Genomic DNA, 22,985 nt, shown 5'->3' with positions numbered 1-22,985 from the left:
AAGCAATTGAATCCAAAGCTAAAGTACACACACAAAACCATAAAACAACAAGTAAAACATGGGGAATGAAGGAGGGATCTCAGAGGAAATGCCAGATGAAACAAATAAGAGTTTTGATGCCACAACCAAGAAGGCCCTCTCTGGGTTTGCCACTTGCCTAGAGCTGGTTACAGCTATCCTATTGGGGGGGGAAAGATGATTTTTAAAAATTTCACTATGCAGGGCTCTACTCAGACATAGTGCGGCCCTTGAGATTCCACCTGAGATGAGAATGGAAATAGGCTGTGGACTTTTGTCATTTCTCTATTGTTTTTAGTGGGATTTATCTTGTCAGAATAAGGGGAGAGTATGTGAGGCCAAGGCTGGCTTCTGTCCTTATCCACAAGTTGAATTCTCCATGGGCCAATAACATTTGAATAAAGTCCAGGTGCCTTGGTTTGATGTGGAGCCAGATCTGAGCTTCCCCCTGCTAGGAAAGTAGATCAGGATCAAGAAAAATGGACGACAGATTCGATATGTATAGTGTTGCCAGGTCCCTCTTCGCTACTGGTGGGAGGTTTTTGGGGCTGAGCCTAAGGAGGGTGGGGTTTGGAGAGGGGAGGGACTTCAATGCTATAGAGTCCAACTGCCAGAGCAACCATTTTCTCCAGGGGACCTGATCTATATCGGCTGGAGATCAGTTGTAATAACAGGAGATCTTCAGCTACTACCTGGAGGTTGGCAACCCTAAATATGTACCTTATTAGTGAAATGGGAATTGGCTTCTCAGACCCACAATGGCTGGGTTAACTCTTTCCAGGCCACCAGCCTCCTTTATACCTAGGCATACGTTCTTGCCCTTAATCAACCAAGGGCATAAAAGCATGCTCCAGTATGTCCTGCGGGCTCCAAAGGGCCCCGGAACTGAGACATACATTAATGCAGTGAATCATTGTGTGGGCCACGTACCTCAGCTGGGAAGAGCAAGATGCTTCTCTTGCCCTCCCCCCACCAGGAAGCCTAAGAGTCTCATTTAATAAGCCGCACCCCTCACTGAGCACATGCTCCTTCCCCACCTCCAGGTGCTGGCTGACGGCGCACAATAGAGTTTTCTGGCCTATTAAAGGGTGATTTCCGTAGCACGCTCCCCTCCTCCAGGCTGATTCAGTCCTGGAAAGAAAAGCATCTGAAACTAATAAAAGCTCATGGATGCCTTTCCTGAGAGTGGGAGAATTACTCACTGCCACTGAGCACTAGAAAGCAAGGGCAATCCACAGCCAGCAAGGCGGGGGAGGGTTGGAGGGGAGAAGAAGCAGCTGGTTGCAGGGAATCCGCTGAGCTACGAAACCCAACAGAGGATCAAAGGCAGTAATTAGCGTTTGGATGGGAAAGGGAATCAGAATCCCCTCTAGAATCCCCTCTTTGGGGGCCCAGGACATTCGTTTTTTCGGGATTCAAAAATCTTAAGACTGAATAATAGGGTTGCCAATCTGCAGCCATTAGCTGGAAATCCCCGGCTATTACAACAGATCCAGCTGATAGAGGTCAGTTCCCCTGGAGAAAAATGGCCGCTTTGGCAACTGGACTCTATGGCACTGAAGTCCCTCCCCAAACCCCGCCCTCCTCAGGCTCCGCCCCAAAACATCCCACCGCTGGCAAAGAGGGACCTGGCAACCCTACTGAATAATGAGATTTTCTTTAAAATCATGAGCCCCCTCCCCCAAGTAATAGTATTTCTTCTGTGTGAGCAACCTTTCCTGCTTTTTCCCACCAAGGGAAGCCAGAGGAACATTTATATGCTGTGAAACAAAACATACTGTTATTAGGCACCTATTAGCTAGACATTGACTGTACAGCCCACAGTGACATCTGGCCTTTCCTCTATGCTCCACATGAATATTCAGGATAGCTTACTTTCAGAATATAATAGCGAGGATCGCATTCAAGGGGTTTCGACCAGACGCAGACCTGCTTATCTTCAACAACATTGCTGTGTCATTTGCCTTTAAACCCTGCCCTGGGAGCTCATAAGGGACTCCTGAAAAGAAAACCTAACTGTCATGTGTTACAAAGGCTTGCCTCTTACATTTGTACTAAGGCCAATCATTTCCCATTTTTCTCTTTCCCCACACCTCCCCCCAAATGCCTCTGAGGCAAAACAATAATTGAAAACATATTTATGCCTGGAATGGTAACTAAGAGTGCTGCCTGGATCCAGCCTCCTCCCCATCTAATCATGTTTCACTTAGTTAACAAGATACGGGCTCCCTCTATCCCACTGCCAAGACTGCAGATGTGCTGCAGTTTGAGGAGGAAAAGAAAAGGCACTGCTTTAGACAGAAGTATCTCAAAATGCCTGCACATTGGTGGCTGTGCTGGAAATATACACACACCAATCCCTGATCTCTGCAGAATAATGTTAAACTCTCCGTAAGGACAAACGAAAAACAGCAGACTGAGAGATGACGCACATGCAGGCACAGCGTTCAGCCTCGGGCTGAAAAATCAGGGGACGGAGCTTCAGTGGCCTGTTCCGCAATCTGATCTTTATGCAAGCCTGCATCTTTATGCAAAATAAACAAATGGTATTGAAATGCATTTTATTGGGATTGTCTATTCTAGTTGCAGAATCCACCTTTTGAGTTACCTTTTGGAGTTTGGGTAACTTTGGCACAAAATTCTGATGTCTTGACACACTAGCACAATATAGGCTACGACGCTTTTCACAGTTTTGAAAATTGTCTACAAGAGCATCATGTGTCCATGCTTAGAAGTTTTAATTCCTCGTCTTAATTCAGCCTTTTTCTAGTCTTTGCAAAGTTTGCTCAGCTCAGCACACACAACATGATAGTTTGAGAATTGTCATATGACACAAAGTAATCAGCTAAAGGGGGGGGGGAGACAAGCTGAGTTCCTCATGATATCATCTACACTAAATTTACAAGGACTCAAAAGTTGAAAAAAACCTCAGCTGAAAACTGAAACATCTGCAAAATCTAATGTGCGTGTTTAGAAGGGGGGGCGGGTCCTGACCCGGATTTCCTAGGATAGCTGATCTTGTCAAATCTCAGAAGTTAAGCAAAATCAAAAGCAAAATTGTTAGTATTTGGATGGGAGAATGCTATGGAAGTTGAAGGTGACTACGCAGAGGCAAGCAACAGCAAACCACCTCTGTTCCTCTCTTGTCTTGAAAACCCCATGAGGGGTCACCATAAGTCGGCTGTGACTTGATGGTGATTTCCTTCCTATGGGGGAGGGGAGAGAAATAAAGCAAAGCTCATTCTAAATAGGGCTGCCAGCTCCAGGTTGGGAAATACCTGGATATTTTGGGGGTGGAGCCTGAGGAGGGTGGGGTTTGGTGAGAGGAGAGACTTCAGTAGGGTATAATGTCATAGAGTCCACCTTCCAAAGCAGCCATTTTCTCCAGGTGAACTTAGCTCTGTTGCATGGAGATCAGTTGTAATAGTGGGAGGTCTTCAGCTACCACCTGGAGGTTGGCAACCCTAACCCCCCAAAGCACTTGGCGTTCTGCACAGAAGAATCTAAGCCATCCAGCACCAAACAAAGAGGCACAAATCCAGAGATAGCTTGTCTAGCAGGGGGATGTGAGAGGGTATGACTTCAGGGTGGTGGCACTTGCATCCTGCACTCTGGACTCATGTTTTCCCCTTCTTGAAGATGTCCAGCTAAGGTTTGCCAACCTCCAGGTGGTGGCTGGAGATCTTCTGGGATTACAACTGATCTCCAGGTGACAGAGATCAGTTCACCTGGAGAAAATGGCTGCTTTGGAAGGTGGACTTTATGGCATCATACTCCATTGAAGTCCCTCCCCTCCCCAAACCCTGCTCTCCTCAGGCTCCACCCCAACCCCCCCAACCAGGAGCTGGCAACCCTATGGCCAGCCCTTCCAGAGCTGACAGCACAGTCCAGTTGCTCTGCAGTGCATTCAGTTCCCCCCCAAACCCACACACTCTTACACAGTTGCTCAATATGAGGAAGGTTTCCTGTAGCAATGATTTGTACAGATGGAAGGAAAGATCTGTAGTCAGAAACCTATTTCCCCATGGTAATTTCCACTGCTGAATCAGTGCAATTCTGTGAAACCCCAGGAACATGCTTGTTCAAGGGAAAATCTTCATGCTGTAACATTATCGGGGTGGGGTGGAATCTACAACCACAATAAAGTGGTCAGTTTATGCATTAAAATGGGGCTTAAAAGGTATGACTGTGTGTAGACACCAGGAACACTGCCCTTTTACCATTGTGTGACTGCCATTTAAAAAGTCCTCTCGCATTCTAATGTGCCACACTGCAACAATATGGGTCAGCTGAATCATAAGTTAACCCCCCATACTACCCCCCTCCACCCATGGCGCAACAGTGCGATGGGGAATTATGACATCCAATCCATATCTTTAAAATGTTACAATTGTAGTGTGGCGCCCCTACCATATGGAAGCTGTTTCCCCACAAGAACTACGTTGTCTTATAGTTTCTGAAGCCATCCCCCTTCCTGTTACACCAATGGGTTAATTTCTTTGTGAATCCTGCTGGCTGCCTATACCTTTGTTAAATAGTCAGGATGGTCAGTTGATGTTTCAACAATTTCTGATGGCTGGAGATCTCTCTTGATTTGTGTTTGAATTAAATAGCCTTCAGAGTTAGGTGAAGTGCTGCTGGTTGATGATGCAATGCCTATGCCAGCGCTCTGCTTCTGTTTCCCTCTGCGACTCCCCCCCCCCCCCGTTTTCCTGGGTGGTGAGGAGTAGGGGGAGAGCAAGAGAGAGAGAGTGACTCAGCAGATAAGTGCCTGACAGGGACCTCAGCCAACCAGAAAACTTGGCCCATATTCACACCTCATAGCATAAGCATTTTTGTGCCCAGTGTTCTTGCCAATAACACTGTTGGCTTGTGAGAGTTCTCATTCTATATAAACAGCAGCACTTTGAGCTGAAACCATTCCAGTTATCTGGTGATGACAGAAATGGGCAAATACCTTGCTTGTGCCAAATGGCAGAAGGTAGGCTGGGGAAAGTCATAGGAAGAGGGCTTTTTTTTTTTTTTTTACTAATTCCCCCCATTGCATCATGCTTGATGTTTTTAGGGGGAAAGGCAGCTAAAAGCTGCTTTAGCTTCTATTCTACATCTTCTCCCCTCCTACCTGCTAAGTAGAGGCTGAGGCTTCTATCCTCCCCAAAACACACATGGGGCAGGACAAGGTGAGAGAAGGATCAGATGTCTCTCCTTGTCTAATAGTAGCCCGGGCTGGGGGCCTTGTTATGCATGAGCCCATCCATTCATGTGTGATATGAGGATAGGGATGAACGCATCCCCCCCCTGCACAGAAACAGACCATCTGGATGGAAAAGAGTGCACTCTCGCATGCCTTGTTTCATTGTGTAATGCATTTAATTTTCTACAGCCCACTCAGCTGGATACTGGACTTTAAGCTAGGCACAGGCAGGGAAAAGAAATAGGCTGAAATTAGAGTTGCCAACCTCCAGGCAGGGCCTGGAGATCTCGTAGAATTTCAACTGATATCCAGACTACAGAGATCAGTTCCCTTGGAGAAAACAGCTGCTTTGGTGCACTGTACAGCATTACATCCTGCTGAGTAGCCTCCAGGTACTAGCTGGAGATCTCCTGCTATTACAAGTGATCTCCAGCCGATAGAGATCAGTTAACCAGGAGAAAATGGCAATTGGACTCTACGGCACTGACGTCCCTCCCCTCCCCAAACCTCGCCTTCCTCAGGCTCCGCCCCAAAAATCTCCAAGTATTTCTCAACCCAGAGCTGACGACCTTAGTCTCATTGCTCAAGACTTAAGTCAGCTGACTAAATTGCCTTTCCCTGCAAAACAAAGATTTTCCTGTGGGATCTGGTTTGCCACAGTTTTTTGATGATAAAAATACTTCAACAAATGGATGAGTCTTTTATTAAATACCTTAACTCTTGGGTTTGGGCTCCATGTAGTGCAAAGAGGAATACAGTTGGAGTGTCTGAGACTAATATTTATGAGTGTTCGTGGATAAAGTTCATGGTTGTTTTTTGATTTCCATGAGTCAAGTCTCTGGGAACATTAAGGCAACTTCTGACATTATTGATTCCAGTGCTATTTATTTCCTTTGACAATTAAATTAGAAATTTAAATTACAAGCACTTTACAGTGCTTCCATTTGTTCTTGCCCATAAGGTGAGTCAACACATTCTACAGAGGCAGTGAGACAATAACTTACTTCAAGGTGCACAATACACAGATGCCCCAAGCCCAATGCCAACCTTCTGTTTATGGCCCTTTGCACCATTTGGGAATTGCATGGAGCAATTTACTGTTTTAGTTATGGGTCAGGTCAAAGCAGCTATAATTTGCATTCCCATGGCAAATGAACCACACAGGGTTGATTCACAAAACCCCTTTATTGTGGCAATCCATTGATCATTGTTCTCACCATGAGCATGTTCACCATATACCCGGGCCAGAGTTCACCGTGCTCTTTTAACCAGCCACAAACCTGGTTGCAGGGTGCTTGAATCAGACAGACCTTTTACCAAGATTTACTCACTACAAGCAATAGCCACCATTCAGTCATACATAAATCAGCCCACAATAATTTTTTTTGAAGTTACACAACTCTGAACTCACAAATTCTGAGGAAATACAGCCTCACAGAATACACACCAGAATCTCAAATACAGCAGACGTTCCATGTGACATTTTAAAAAGGCCAGGCAAGTCTCTGAATATGATAAATTTGAAACAACCCTTAAAATTAACCAACTTTTATTAACCATTTTATTTATTGCTTCATTGATGCACCCCTATATATATAACACTGTAGAGGACTTGAATTAGTTGAGAATATAACTTTGCTGCCCATTTGCCAGGCTGGACATTTGTTCCAGCAATACAAGCTTTTTCACTTGCACAAACACACACAGGATAACACAAATGCCAACTTCAGCCATGCATTTCTAATCACTACAGATACATAGTGCACCAAAATCAGATACATGGCACATCTGTAGTCGACTCCCAGTTCTCCTCAGGATCTGTGTAGCACTTTTGAATATTCGAAGGGGTTTTTCATATACATTATACTGTAGTCATGCTAACCTACCTCACAAGATTATTGTGAGGATAAAATGGAGGAGAGGAGATCAATGAATCCATTTTGAGTCCCCATTGGAGAGAAAGATGGGGAAAATTGAAGTAAATAAACAAACTCTTACTATAACCCTGTAGGTAAATGAGTTTATCCTCATATCCTATATCAGTGATAGCAAACCTTTTAGAGACCGAGTGCCCAAACTGCAACCCAAAACCCACTTATTTATCGCCAAGTGCCAATATGGCAATTTAACCTGAATACTGAGGTTTTAGTTTAGAAAAAACAACTCATACATTCACATATTTTACGTTAAAAGAAAAACACAGTAACAGAGCTTTCAATGATACAAACAACTTTTTATTGAAAGGTAAAAGTTTGCATTTGGCATGCATCTCTCCAGGACTCGTCCTCTGCTCAGCCACCGGACATTATTGTACATAAGTTAACAATTATACTGTGCCTGAACCTCCTCAAGAAGTGCTTGAAACTGTCGACAATTCAGAGCACGAGCCATGATGTAATTCACCATTTTTGTGACATCTTTGAGGACATTGTCAAATTATTTGAACAATTAATGTGATTTTTGCTGTTGTGTGCATGCTGATAATTTGTCTACCCTTGGCTCATACTTTGTAGGTTTGAGAGCAACACATGCAGCACTCAGGTCATCTGTTAGCCTGTTTCTGGTGTCAGATTTGATATAATTCAAAGCTGAAAACAGCTGCTCACAAGCATAAGATGATCCAAACAAAGTAAGGAAAGCAATCCCAAGTGCTTTCATTGATTTAAAATTATTTGGCAGAGAATTCCACACTTTAAAGATTTCATTTTCAGAACTAACTGTGCTGTCCTTTGTCATCCCTTCTATCTTCTCAAGTGTATCACGCAGGTCATAGAATTTATTTTTTCAGATAGAGATTCAGATTTTTCTTGAAATTCTATTAGCTCCATTTCCAGATTTTCTAAATCTAACCAGTGTAGGCAGGAAAGATCAAGTTCTTCAAATTTGGTTTTATCTGGAGAAGTAAGAAAACACAGGGTTGTCTCCATCTTACGGAACTGTAAAAATCTGTTACTAAAATTCACCTTTGCAGCTGCTACATTTCTAGAAAATTCCTTGTAGATTTCCTGATGGCTTGTAGGATTGTCTGCAAATGTTGTAGAATTCTCTAAATGCTTTTTTAGATGGGCGGGGCCCCAGACAAACTGAAGATGGGCGGGCCGACAAACAGCTGAGCTGCCCTGCAGCTCAGCTGAGAGGGGGACATGGCAAGGTGCTCGGCCACAGCCTCCCTGTCCAAACTGAAGACAGGCATGGCGCCCGACAGCTGAGCTGTGGCTGCAGCTCAGCTGAGAGGAAGGGAGGGGCTTGCCCTGGGTGCAAGGAGAGGGAGGGTGCCAGTGCAGGCTTGGGGAGCATGGCCTTGGGGAGAAGGAGCACCACCCTCACCACGGCAACACGGCACAGCCCTAGGCAGACGCGACGGGTCCACCAGCTGCGGCACGAGTGCCATAGGTTCGCCAACACGGTCCTATATCATTATCCCCATATTGCAGAAGAAGGGCTGAGCCTGAGAGGGTGAATTGCTAAGGCACCCAGGGAATTGTTGGCAGAGACGAGATTGATACCAGATACTTATTTGGTCTCTTACCATACAAACCTCTGCAGAGTTAATCTGGCCTAAACCAATTGAAATAAACGGGTTTAGACTTGAGTACTTGAGTGCATAGGACTGCCCTGTTAGCTACATACCACACCCCTTTCTGCAATTCTATGGAATCCTGTTGATCTTAGATGTATGGAAAGAAGGCAACATCTCTTATGTCCTGTGGAGCTAGGATGTTTAAGAATAACGGAAAATTCTTTAAAACAGCCACTTGGCAACCCTAATGTAGATATTTACTCCACTGTATGACTCAAAAAAATAGTATCTGGGAATACTTTGAAGTGGTTCAGATTGAAGGAGGAAAGGCTTAAAAATGAGACAGAATATACATTATGGCAGATCTGAGGGACAAATCTGGTACATTTATCTTCCTTCTTCAAATCATATCATGATATTATGGGGAGGGTGGGGGATATCTAAAGCATTTGGTTCTCGCTTGCTTTTCCTCTCATAAAAAGGTAAAGGTCCCCTGTGCAAGCACCGGGTCATTCCTGACCCACGGGGTGACATCACATCCCGACATTTCCTAGGCAGACTTTGTTTACGGGGTGGTTTGCCAGTGCCTTCCCCTCATAGCCAAAAGATATTTACATAAATTTTTATCTTGCTATTCATCCAAGTTGCTCAAGGCAGCATGCATAGTTTTCACCTCCATTTTCTAGGCTGAGAGGAGAATAGGCACCTCAGGGTTACCAGGTGAGCTTTTTGTCTGAGGGAGAAATTGAAGAAGGGTCTCCTCAGTCTTAACTGGACACTGTATCCACTACGCCACTCTGTTTATGACAAGGCAGTAAGTGTAAAAACAAATGGAACTGCCCACAAAGTGTAAAAAAAGACAGATATATATACATCTGTGAATATAAAATAGATTATCAGGCTTGAAAGTGATCATCCACAGGGCAATGTCCACATAGTTAAACTGTGAGGGAACCCAATAACTGTAAACCAATTGTATTTATTAGGTTAAAACAGCTACAATAACATGCCTAATGCCAGCTCAGGCTGTTCTTAGTTCACTTCTAGTTCCTACTGGTGCGACTTGAGCCTTTGTGCAATGGGAGGTGGCTTTAAAATAACAGGACCAGTTAACTTTACAAGATTGTCGTGTTTGTATTCCTTCATAGTTTCCAGGTTGAGCATGGAGGGAAGCCTTTCCTGCTGAGCTTAAATACAGAGGGGTCCTGATTTTCTCCACAAATACTGACAAATCTGTATAGACACATGTTCTCCTGTCCCAGTGCCCTTATGCCATTGTAAGTATACGGGCCGCCTAAACTCCCGGACTGGACATGGCAACCCGATATGCAGGCACACGACTACTGTTCCAGCCATGCGCCTGCCCCAAAAAGCTACTGGGATGGCCGCTGCGCGCTCCGTTGAAACTGACATGGCCGCTCCTGTGTGCTCCGTGCAGCCGGCAGCTAGGAAGCAGAAGCAAGGGCAACCTCCAGTGAACCTGAGAGACTCCATGTTCCTGTGCAAACTCTGTTCCAGCCACAGCCATGTCGTGGAAAGCAGACAGTCATGTAGTCAGTGCCAAAAAACCCCTCTCCCATTGCAACATCAGCAGCTTAATGGGCAATCAGCAGCGATCCTAATATCAGCGATGAGTTGTTCCTCCAGCTATGCAGCAGCAATCCCCAGGCGTTAGCAGTGATCCGTCTTTTGTGTACAGATCGTTAAGCACATCAGCAGAGATCTCCCGGTTCCTCCCAGGTTGCAAAAGCCGTCGGAATCAGAATAGATTTCTAAATTCTCACTACCCCACCCCGGCAGCCGAAGATTAATCCTTTTGTCACCTTTTTGTCACCTGGGAACCTAGGAGGAGTAAATCCCCTCACTCTGCCCCCAGAAAAACAGTATATCTGGGGTGCCCACAGCCCATACCTTACCTTAGGGCTTCCCATTTCATACAGCCTGCCACTCTGCCGGAGTGAGCAGCCATGCTAGAATACGCTGGGGGCTACCCATGCCCCCTGTTTATTCCCCATGTCCCCCCTTTTCTGCTATCTTAGTCTACTGGAACTTGGACAACTCCTCATCTGGAAAAAGGTGCAGTATTTCCCAATCAACGACCTCCTGCCACTTCGACATCCGTCCTTATTCTACTACCTTTTATTTCTTAGAATATTTGTATGTTTATGTTGCATCACTGAATGAAAGAAACGACATAAACTCTCTTAATTCGGAATTCTTTGTCTGTCTTTATTCTCAAGGTCACAGTTAATGGGCTCTAGTATAGTTGGTTGAGATCCCGCTTTATAAATACATAGTTTCCAATTGCTCAGCTAATTTCCCCATCTTAAGAGCAATTCGGGTAACACCATCAATGGCCTTGAATGTGCCAGGTTTCTACTGGAGGTCAAAATTGACCTGAAAGACACATAGTAGGCTTCTACCCTAGAGGTCACTTCAAGCACTTTTTCAGGGGGACTTCATACAGTGACTACAATCTGTTATTGCACTTGGCGCGCCCTCCCCCATGTACATTTTAGATAAGAAAGAAGTTGCAGAAGCGGAATGTCTCATGTAGCTTGTGGGACAGAAGTTACACATAGCCCACAACAGAAGGTATTTGTTTTGTCAACTGTCCATACATCTGGTTTAGGGCAAAAAATGCAAAACCAAGGACACAGGAAGCTACCATGTAGACAGGCCTTCGCATTGTTGACACCATAGGAATCTGGGATTCTGTCAGTTCTAATAAATGCACCAAACTGAAGAGGGTTTTTTTTTCCTGTCTAGGGTATTTTTATCCCACCCTTCCTCTAAGGAGTTCAGAGTGGCATATATATCTCTGCCTCATTTTATCCTGACAACAACCCTGGTGGTTTCCACATGGGGGCAGGCTTGGGTGGTGTCTCTGTTGCTGGAATGGGTGCAAAAATAGGGGCAACAGGGCTTCCATATTGCAGCTGTTCCCACAGTCTCCCTGCCCCAGGCCCCACAGCAGCAGCCATTACCCTTCCCCAAGCCACTGAGGCTTTTCCAATTTTTAAAGATCAGCAATTGAATATTGTTATATCAATATAATGTTACAACAATAAGTGTAACAGGTTCTCTAAATTGTCGGCCTTCATTTCTTTAAAAAAGTAAGTCTCTATCTCCTTCCATTATGGAGGTATGCCTGTCCCCTTGTATCTGCAACAGAAAAGACTAGAGACTTACTTTATTTTTTAAAAAAATGAAATGAAATCTGGGGATTCAGAGAACTTGTTACACACATTGTTATAGTGTTATAACGATATAACAATATTCAGCTGCTAATATAAAAAAAAATCCCGGTGGTGGTGGTGTCTTGCACTTTGCAGTCCGGCCCAGTCAGGTCTCTGTAGCAGTGCATTCAGGTCTAGAGAGTGAGGTTTGGGAGCATCAATCGGGGCTGGCAGCCACAGGCTGGAACTGAAGCTACTACACAGGTTTGCGCTTAGTGAACTGGATGATCCAGCAAGGCAGCTTTTCCAAGCCTTGGCTTAAATAGTCTGGGAAGTAATCAGGCTCAGCTGCCCCCTGCTGGCAGGTGTTGCCCTCCCGGGGCGGCACTGTGCTTTGGCCAGGATCCTGCGAAGAATTATTGCATACGGACTGCATACGGCCAGTTGAGGCACTTTTCTTCCTTTGGGCAACCTCGGCCTGGGCCCTCCGCCTTCACCGTTCCTGCAGAGTGAGAGTTTCCCCTGGGGGAGTATGGGCCTGGGTTCTGCCCAGCGGAGCCTTCCCCGGTGACTACTTCAGGGGCTGGTGGCAAGGCCTCCAGTGCAGGCCCAGGCAGGACGGCTTCTGGGCCTGCTGGACCCCTGTCAGTCGGTGCCGCGGCCATGTTAGGCTCTCCCTGGTCCTGCTGGTTCTCCTTGGCTGGTGGCCTTGGCTCCTCAGGCTCTTCCTCTGAGGACTCTGAATCTGAGTGGCTGAACTGGTCAGTGGGGTCATGACAAGGGGAAGAAATGGCCACTGCAGGAAGAGTGTCAGGAAAAATGGCTGCCTTGTGGGTAGGGCAATCCAGATTTTCCCACCTGCATAATGGCCACCCAGCCTGTATTATGATCTTGTCCAAAATTTTGCAATAAAACAGGTTTGAGAAAGATCAGAGAAACACAGTGGAAACCCCAGGAGTAGGGTTGTACATATCAATATACCCGAACCCAAAATAAACCCGAAATTCCTATAGAATATAATGGGCCCTAATTTTTCGATAAACTCAGAAATAAAGCCAAAATACAAAATTACCAGTATGGGTATCCGGCTTATTCCGGGCTTACCAAAAAAGATCGGGCCCAATAAACCCGAACCTGAAATCTACCAGGAATTTTTTTTTTTTTTTGCACAACCCTACCCAGGAGATGTGGGGAACCAGGAAAAAACCTGCTTCCCAATAACATTGAATCCAGGGCAGGCAACATGTGTGGAAATGGCTCCTGTGTCGTAAGTAGGCTGAGAAAGAATGACTGGCTCAAGGCTCTCCCTCAAACTATGTGGCAGGATGGGATTTGAACTCAGGTCATCAAAGTTGCAGTCCAACACACTAACCACAACACCACTCTGGGTCACATAATACTCTTTTTTAAAAAAAAATTAACAGTTTCCACTCATGGCTACGCACAGTGGGATTAGGATGGTCAGGTCTCTGGCTATAGGGAAAGTGACGTCATGTAGGCGCAACACCAACACACCTGCCCCTGCCTTCTTGTTCCTCCTAGGGGGTTGCTGGCTGCGGACTGGAATGAACTTTGGGTTTGTGCGCACTCACACCATATATGCCTAAATCCTGTGCATGAAGACGCCTCACTCATATGATCCATCAGCTGCAGGAAAAAGGGTGGGGTAGTCCAATTGCAGATGGAACACTCCTACGGGTTTATACACAAAGGGCCTGCACAACTTTGACCTCACTAAGCTGAAGACAGCTCTGCCATGTCCTGGAGCCTGTCAGATGCTCGACAACCTCCTTGTTTTTAAAGTCTCAGGCAGGCAGCAAACACAGGAGACTTGCACCTCTGATGGGCTGCATTTAGGGTTGCCAACCTCCAGGTACTAGCTGGAGATCTCCTGCTAGTACAGCTGATCTCCAGCCGATAGAGATCAATTCACCTGGAGAAGATGGCTGCTTTGGCAATTGGACTCTATGGCATTGAAGTCCCCCCCCCCCAAACCCTGCCTTCCTCAGTGCTGTCCCAAAATTCTCCAGGTATTTCCCAACCCGGAGCTGGCAACCCCAGCTGCATTTGGATTGGTGGACCTAGATGTGAAGCACTGGCACGACACATGGCAGTTTGCAAGGGGTTGGCATCGGAGCACTCAGGTTTGAGACCCACTCCTCTGAAACGCCACCTGTCTCTCCATTGCATTTGACTTCTGCCTTGTCTCCAAGAGTTCAAGGCAGTCTCTGTGGTTCCCCCCTCCGCCATTTTATCCCCAAAGCAACTCTGTGTTTTCGGTTATTGGCTCAAAGTCACCTTGTAGGTTTTGTGGCTGAGTAGAGATTTGAACCCACATTGTGCCAGGCCTAATCTGACACACAAACTACTTCACCACACTGACTCTGAGGAAGAATGTGAAGAATGAATAGGCTGAAGCCATATGTGAACTGTCCCCTAGTTTAATCCTGTTATTTAAGTATCAAAGCAAAGCCACAAACAAAACACAGAAGCAGAATACCAGAAAACGCCATCTAGATCAGATAACCACATCAAACCCCTTGTGCAGTGAATTACCACAGAACCCCCATAAAAATCAGATATTGTGACAGTATCATGAGAGGCATGACTGCTATGTCCTTTCATTATCTCCCTTCACAGACACACACATACACACCATCAACTTCCATTTTGTTCCCTCTGTTTCGAAAATGGCAAAATGTATGCCTTATTTATGCTTCGCCAATTGTGCATTCTGGCAAATTGGCTGAATTGGCCCCCAGTGCTCTTTCTATTGGGAAGGAGAAGAGGAAATGCAAAGTGCATTCAGTTAATAGCAGGTATGGCTATTGTGCATGAATACTCAATTCTCAGAGGAGGCTCTGAAAAAGGGAAAGAACTGGTGGGATAGTGATGGAATCCAGACATTGCTGCAGTTGCCAACCAGCCAAATTTCATCAGGCTTGTCCAGTTTTTCTGGTTTTAAGTGGGATGTCAGAAGAGGGTTTTTATTTTACAATGGTGACATAATCCCTGCCAAACATTACCCCACTTTTATACACTTATTTATTATTTGTTGTTGTTTCATGCATACATTTACTGAGTGCAAATATATTATGGGAGAGGGAGGCATGTGGAAATGAGCTCAGCATACATAACCATTTCTTATTAATGTGTGACACACATGTGCATTATGCATCTGGCTGGCTGCGCAAGCTGAGCTCAGTTGCTTGAGATTTGCACTTTAACTTTTTGCTTTGTGACTGTGTCGCAACTGGATTCTGAACTGGGTTAAATGCTGTGTAGACCTCCTGTCATTCGTGGATTCATTGCTTGGCAGCAGCAGATTTGTCGGAATAGTGGTATACTGTGAACTAACATAGTGTTTACTGCAGGGCTCTGCCCCTTCACCCTGTTGGGCTGAGGTACTGAGGGTTCCACCAAGGTTACACAATTGTTGTCTTCCAGGAGAAGACGTGCTAGACACTGCCCAGGCATCCATCATGATACTTCTGGTGTCTCAAAATAACCTATATGTGTATAGACCAGCCCTGCCTGAGGAGTGCCCGTTCCCACATGAGCTTGCCCCTTAACTAAGATATCATCAGAGATCCTGTGGTCACCTTCTGAAATTAGACGTGTGAGCACCAGAGTTTCCTTTCTGCTACACAGCATCTTTGGAATTCTCCCCCAAAAGAAATTCATCTGCCACAAAACATATTAAGATTTAGATGTCAGCTGAAGCCACTTTGTTCCTCTAGACCAAAGCTTCTTAAACTGTGGGTTGCGACCCCATATGGGGTTGCGTAACTAAATGTGGGGGTCGCGAAAAATTTGGCTACAGCACATGGTAAAATTATATGCGTACCACAGAATAGTTTTAAAATACATTTCTTTATGATTTATTATCAGTAAACGTTTGATTTGTGTACCTATTTTATATACCTATATACCTGGGGTCGTGTAAAAATTTCTCGGGCGAAAAGGGGTCGCGAGTGGGAAAAGTTTAAGAAGCCCTGCTCTAAACCAGGGGTGTCGAACTCATGTGTTATGAGGGCCGGGTATGACATAAATGCCATCTGGTTAGGCCGGGCCTCGCCTCGCCAGCCCAGAGCCAGGATGGGTGGGTTTCTGCCTTGGCTGTTGAGCCCGCAGCTGGCTCCCCAGCCCATATCAGGACTGGGGGTGGTGGCGAGCCGGCTGTGGGCTCCCCAGCCCAGTTCGAGGGTGGGAGGGCAGCTGCTTCAGCTGACAAGCCTGCAGCAGGCTCGCCGGCCCAGATCAGGACTGGGGTGTGTGTGGCTGCCTCAGATGGCTCGCGGGCTGGATAAAAGCTCTCAGCTGGCTCGCGGGCCTTATGTTTGACACCCCTGCTCTGGACACTGTGGGTTTTTGCGGTTGCCGCCGTCAATTTTCCTTTCCTCTTCTGAGAGGATTGACGGTTGAGAACGCTGCACTGACGCGAGCTCGACACTTTTAGAGATGTGGAGAAGGTATAAATAATAATAAAAAATAAATAAACGCATGAGGCGAAAAGAGCAGGAACGCTCAGTGCAGGAATGGTTCTAGAGTATTCCAAAAGCTCCCACAGCTGGCCCCTGATGCCAGGATAGGTGGGTGTGAACTCAAACGCTGCTGCTGGACAACAGGGCCCAGATTAGACCAGGGCTGAGTTCGGTTTTCCTTAGCCGCTGCCCTGCTCCACCCTCCCATGGTGGTTTTTCTCTAGAACTTGTGGTTTTGCTTCCAATGTGAATTCCCAACAGCCAAAGCCAGGAACGCCCAGGAGAGCTGCACAGCTCACTGCACTTCCCGACCAGGGCTTCTTCCTGTGCCAGCTAACAAAACCCAGGAACAGAGGCACGCTTCAGGGCTAGAGAGAGGCAGCTTGTTCCTCATCCCAGTCATCCGCTACCTAAAACAAAAAAGTTGTTTGAGACAGAGACACATCAGGAGGCCCGCAGCCTTCTAGTCTCCACGAGGCAACAGCTTTTTCCACAGCCGTTTCGTTACAAACACGTTGAGGAAACAGCCAGCCGATGCCGCTAAACTGCAGGCCGTTTCAGGGCCACACATTTTCTCGGTGGCAAGTGCGGGTCACGCACTAGCCTCAGACTAGTTTATTCCCAGCTAAATATGAACATTCAGTCTTCCGATGTATTCTTGAGGGACGTGATTAGAGAGGCTTTGTGCATTCAGTTACATCCTGTCCTGAAAATTCAGGGCAACGTTACATAATAAAAAAAGAGCCTATATGAATTAATACTCAAAGCACTGCATATACATTTCCTCCGAAATCCTTTCAACCACTCTGGAAGGCAAGTCAGCATTATTACCCCCACATTCAGATGGGTGGGGGATGTCTACAGCTACTTAGTGTAGCGGTTAGAGTGTTGGACTAGGACTAAGGAAAACCCCGGTTCGAATCCCTGCTCAGCCATGGAGACCACGTGGTGGCTTTGGAGCAGCTGGTCTCTCACAGCCTCAGTGGGTTGTTGGGAGGATAAAATGGAGGAGGGGAAAACCATGTATGCTACCCTGAGATCCTTTGAGGAAGAACAGGACTAAAAAGGTGCTAAATGAATCAATAGTTTTCCTCCAATTACTTGCTCCCTGACCAGAGCGGAGAGCCTCTTGGTTTATTATGCATTCCCATAACCACTATGATATACTACAGATTCCTTTGTCCCCTACAGAATAAACATTTTCAATGCTTTGCCACCATTTTTAACAGATAACAAGGAAAGTATGAACTGGTATAACCTATAACAACAAAAATCTATGAGTGTCATACTATGTAGCAGTCTCCCACCAGTTTTGAGCACATGAACACATGAAGCTGCCTTGTACTGAATCAGATCCTCAGTCCATCCAAGTCAATATTGTCTACTCAAACTGGCAGCGGCTCTCCAGGGTCTCAAGCAGAGGTCTTTCACATCACCTACCTGCCCAGTCCCTTTAACTGGAGATGCCGGGGATTGAATCTGGGACCTTCTGTGTGCCAAGCAGATGCTCTACCACTGAGCCACAGCCCATCCCCTAATTTGGAATGGATAGCCATTGGAAATGCACCAAAATAATTTAGAAGTTGGTTATGAGGCTTGGCTCAGCTTGGGTCAATAGCTTGGGTCACCATACATATATCTTTGTGATGGTACATCCTTATATTTGGCAATCACTTCCCTTCTTGAAGCTAACCGACCGTAATTTTGGATGATGACAGACACTCGTCTGACTTGCGCCATTAGCAGAAGTCCAATGACACATTAAATGTTAACTCGTATCTCCAGCATAATATTCTCTTTGCCAATGTGTCACCTGTCTGTAATGTATTTGAAAAAGAATACCTGCAGCAGCACAATTCACCCCATTCTCTAGAGTTGTAGTACTATACAGGGAATACGCATGCACTCAAGACACCTTACCCTAGCAATGAGAAGACCCTTGCCCTGTAGCCAATTCTCAGTGCAACCATACAAACAGTTCTAAAGGACAAGAGAGGGTGAAAGCTCCTGCCTTTCGCACAAATTTTGGCATGAAATAGAGAGCTAAACCACAACACACAGGCAAACAAACTATAAAGCAGCCAATTTCCAGAATATAAAAGCATCCTCAAGCCAAGAATGGGGAGAGGCTCTCCCTCTCTTCCCCACCCCCTCCCAGGCACCCCATCACCACCCTGGTCCACAGCTAACAGGCTCAGTATTCATCCCCTTCTCTTGAAGACTCAAAAAAAAAAAAAAAAAAGGAGGGAGGAGGGAGGAAAATAATCAAATGAAATCCAGATTCAGAAAACTGTTTTGACCCTGGATACTTCTGTTGCAATAACATATGTGTGGAGAGACCATGAAACAGTGAGGGGAAAGACAGAGCAAAAGTAATGAAAGTTAGGGGAGGCTGAAGTGAAATCAGAGCTTTGCTGATCTTTTCCCAAGAAAGCTGGAACTAGAAGGGTGGATGGGTGGGAGAGAGAAGAAAGACAGAAAACAGATAAATATACATATGCCATACAAAATGACTCCATCACTCACCTGTTATCCGGTCCCTCTCCATGACTATATGATATTTTTAGCATCCGAGTGTCCCAAATTGGACTTAACCCCGCTGCCTGCAGCCTTTCTCTCCTCTCCAGAAAGGCTTTTTAGTTTAATTTCTTCAATCGGTTGCAATCATGCCTGCATCCAGATTACCACATTTCCATGTGCTGATCATATGTTTGTGCTCCAAACTGAAGTAGCTTTGTCTCATTGAAGTAAAGAGAGAGAAATAAAGAGGGTGCCAAAGGCATGACCCAGAAAAAAAAGAAATTCAGCGTGATTTCTTTCCACCCCCCTCTCTCTCTTAAATTTTTTTTTCTTTTGCCACGTGCAGGGCTACTGAGAGACCCAATTTACCCGCAAGACAGTCTTAAAGACACAGCACACACATTTCCAGGACAACGCTGCTCTCTTGAGTTGTCATTTAATATTAGCCAGGAGATGTTCAGCAGCTTGGCTTCTTGGAAAAAAGCAAGCAACTCATCCAGCTGCTATGAAGTCTCTCCATGCTTAATTTTGCTGCCGTTTCCTCCTCCCCTACTCACTTTTTTGGCTAAAAACATTTCACAGCTCCAGAACCCTGCTTGTTCCTCCAGCCAGCCTGGTATGAGGTTTTTTTTTTAATCAATTTGTGTGTAAACTAGCCTGCTGATGAAGGCTGACTTCACTCCTCGGTGGAGAGAAACACACACAGAGAAAGAAAGAGAGAGAGAGAGAGAATGAGAGAGAAGGAGAAGCACAGGCTGTCTGCTACCAGGAAGGATTACAGCACATGTTTGCTCACTCCAGCGGAAAGGCTTCTATTCAGCCTTGGCAAGGAGCCACAGAGTTGCCTTGGCATTGAGAAGCTGCCTGCTGGACCTTCTCCGAGCACATAGGGCCAGGACAGAAGGGGCTTCCATAGCTGGCCTGTCAGCGACAGGCAACAGAACTTCCTTTGCCAGCGGAAGGAAATGTGTGTAGTGTCACCCCAGTTCACAGTAAGGCTGAACATTTTAAAAAAAGGTCTTGTCAAAACCTCAAGGTGATGAGGTCTGTCCCGGCAGGGCATCTACTGTGGAAAATAGAAGAAGAAGAGTGGGTTTTTATATGCCAACTTTCTCTACCCCTTAAGGAAGAATCAAACCGGCTTGCAATCACCTTCCCTTCCCCTCCCCACAACAGACACCCTGTGAGGTAGGTGAGGCTGAGAGAGCTGTGACTAACCCAAGGTCACCCAGCTGGCTTCGTGTGTAGGAATGGGGCAACAATTTCAGTTCACCAGATTAGCCTTCGCCGCTCATGTGGAGGAGTGGGGGATCTAACCCAGTTCTCCAGATCAGACTCCACCGCTCCAAACCACTACACCATGCTGGCTGGAGCAACCACTGTTAGCTCATCAGAAAAGGCAGGTATTACAGCTAGTTTAATTAAATGGCAAGGGCACCACAATTAAAGGAATGGTCTTTCCTGACAAAGGTTTCCAGAGAAGGGACTGGGGTTTGTTTTCTGCCTTGGGTGGGTTTGCTAAAGGCTGTTTTCCACAACTGGATGAGTTCTTTCAGCACAACCAAGGTTATCAAGCAACATATGCCCTGAACACAGCCAGCATCAATCTGTGGTCTGCATGACAGAAGTGGGCCATAGTACATTCCCCATGGACTATGAGCCCACACATAAGTATGCAATGGATCATGTTTAGATGGATCTGTGAATGGCTAGTGGGTGGATAGTCCTGCCTTTGGGGCGCATGGTTCGATTCCATCAAGGCTGTGCAGCTTGTGACTCACTAAGCTAATTATAAAAGTCCACCAGCTGTATATAGTTGCCCAACGGGTCCACCTAGGAGGTTGTCAAGCATCTGACAAGCCACCATATATGGCCAGTATGCTGGGTTGGTAGGGGGAAAGTTGTACATATCTGAACTTGATGTAGGATTGCCAACCTCCAGGTACTAGCTGGAGATCTCCTGCTATTACAACTGATCTCCAGCTGATAGAGATCAGATTATCTGGAGGAAATGGCCGCTTTGGTAATTGGACTCTATGGTATTGAAATCCCCCCCCAAACCCTGCCCTGGCAACTTTTTTTTGGTCCCTTTCAGCTCTAGGATTCTGTTCACAAGTGCCTCTCCAACCATTTTTTAAAATTTCCCATGATGGACAGGTCAGGGACTTACCCAGAAATTATGATGCCTGTTAAAATTTTTTTAGAAAAATGCTATAAATAAGAAATTATATTCCTGCCAGACCTTGCTGACAAAAAGCACACCAGAAAACTCTGAATTGATCTTGATGACTAATCCTAACAAAGAAATCTCCATAGATGTTATTACACAAAGCACTTGGGTAGAACTCAATACTGAAACCAACTCACAGAGTCATAGGTCTGGAAATTATCTTCTGGGTATTAATTCATCCTTTGTCTTACATTATCTCCTTCAGCCTTGCAACAACACTATAAAATGGGGCAGGACTTTTATCCCTAAGTAAGAGGTGGAAACAGCAAACGAGATTTTACAAAGCCAGTGTGGTGCAGTGGTTTGGAGCGGTGGACTCTGATCTGGCGAACCCGGTTGGTTTCCCCACTCCTACACATGAAGCCAGCTGGGTGACCTTGGGCTAGTCACAGCTCTCTTAGAGCTCTTTCAGCCTCACCTACCTCACGGAGTGTCTGTTGTGGGGAGGGGAAGGGAAGGTTGATTGTAAGCCGGTTTGATTCTTCCTTAAGTGGTAGAGAAAGTAAGCATATAAAAATCAACTCTTCTTCTTCTTCAAAGCATGGGGTATCCCTCACAAGGATTGTCAAAAAGGACTGAGTTACTAAATAAACAGCTTTCCCAGATACTTTACTACTCTGGATGCTTTCTTCCGAGCCCTTCCATGAACATCCTTCTCAAGACATGCACTCCAAATTTAGAAATACTGTTCCAGCCTGCCTGACCTGTGCTGACTGAGAAGGGATAATATTGTATCTTGGACACTGTGTGACTACATCTTCCAAACAGCATTTGTCTTTTTGTGTGAGATCATGAGACTGCCGGACTGCATTTATCTGGTGATTCATGTCCATTCCAAATTATTAGAACGGATGAATCACGAAGCTGTCAAGAAATGTTCCTTTGGACAACTGCTTCTGTAGTAGCCTTGCACTGAACTATATGTACTTCCCCCACATATCTGCTAAATTCTTGTAGTTACTGAAAATCCAGGGTGGGGGTGGGTGAGCACAGGAAGTGGCATGTGGGATCAGAGCACTGCAGTTCTGCCAAGAAATTTCCTTCAGACAAAGATGCATGAAACTCTGTAGCAGGCATTTGCAGAGTAAATCATCCCTTCTGTATGCTGAATAGTTATAGGATTCTGTCATCCTCTGACACAGGATGACTTGAACCTCTCCTAATATTTTCATTTATGTCTTTCATCATAATTCTGGATGTTCCTGCTATCCATCCAGACATCTCACAGGATTAGACAGTTAAGAAAGAATCTATGCCTTTCTGTACCTGGTAAGAAATTCTGCTTTTAACCTTTGAAATCCGAAGGGTGAATGATACAGAAAGATAACTATGTATAGGGTTTACCACGCCTTTCAGAATCAAGTCTGTGAACTACGGCAATAACAGGAGAAATGGAATATGTGCAGTTCTAGATGAAGGCAGAGCTGGGGAAGGTCTTTATGAAAGACTTTTTTTAAAAAAAAGAGGGGATATACTTTCTGTTAGACAATGGGAAATGGTTTAAGGTAAAGCAGCAGATCTCTGTCTTAAAACCCAGATGGTAGAGCATCACTGATGCCAACATACAGTTATTCTATGCCCTCTCAAGGTATAAATGTTGCATGGGCCAATATACCAGGTGGTATAGCCCCATCCCATCAGATCTCAGAAGCTAAGCAGGGTCACCCTGATTAGTGTTTGGTTGGGAGACCACCGAGGAATACCAGGGTTGCTACGCAGAGGAAGGCAATGGCAAACCACCTCTTTTAGTCTCTTGCCTTGAAAACCCCATAAGGGGTTGCCATAAATCGGCTCGACTTGATGGCACTTTACACACACACACACATCTACCAGGCAGCCT

At 45.6% G+C, this 22,985-nt stretch overlaps 1 protein-coding gene across 1 annotated transcript in view; it reads right to left on the bottom strand.

Moving 5' to 3' along the window:
- Positions 1 to 19,200, bottom strand: part of SEPTIN9 (septin 9) — a 207,025-nt gene extending 187,825 nt beyond the window's left edge. Inside the window, exon 1 of the mRNA XM_056856047.1 lies at positions 18,922 to 19,200. Coding sequence (XP_056712025.1) covers positions 18,922 to 18,943 — 22 coding nt within the window. The 5' untranslated portion in view covers positions 18,944 to 19,200. The remainder of the gene's footprint in view (positions 1 to 18,921) is intronic.
- Positions 19,201 to 22,985: the final 3,785 nt, after the last annotated feature.

Source organism: Euleptes europaea, chromosome 1, assembly GCF_029931775.1.
Source record: "Euleptes europaea isolate rEulEur1 chromosome 1, rEulEur1.hap1, whole genome shotgun sequence".
Taxonomy (NCBI): domain Eukaryota; kingdom Metazoa; phylum Chordata; class Lepidosauria; order Squamata; family Sphaerodactylidae; genus Euleptes; species Euleptes europaea.
The sequence above is the reverse complement of the archived record's forward strand: the minus strand, read 5'-3'. Positions and strand labels throughout refer to the sequence as shown.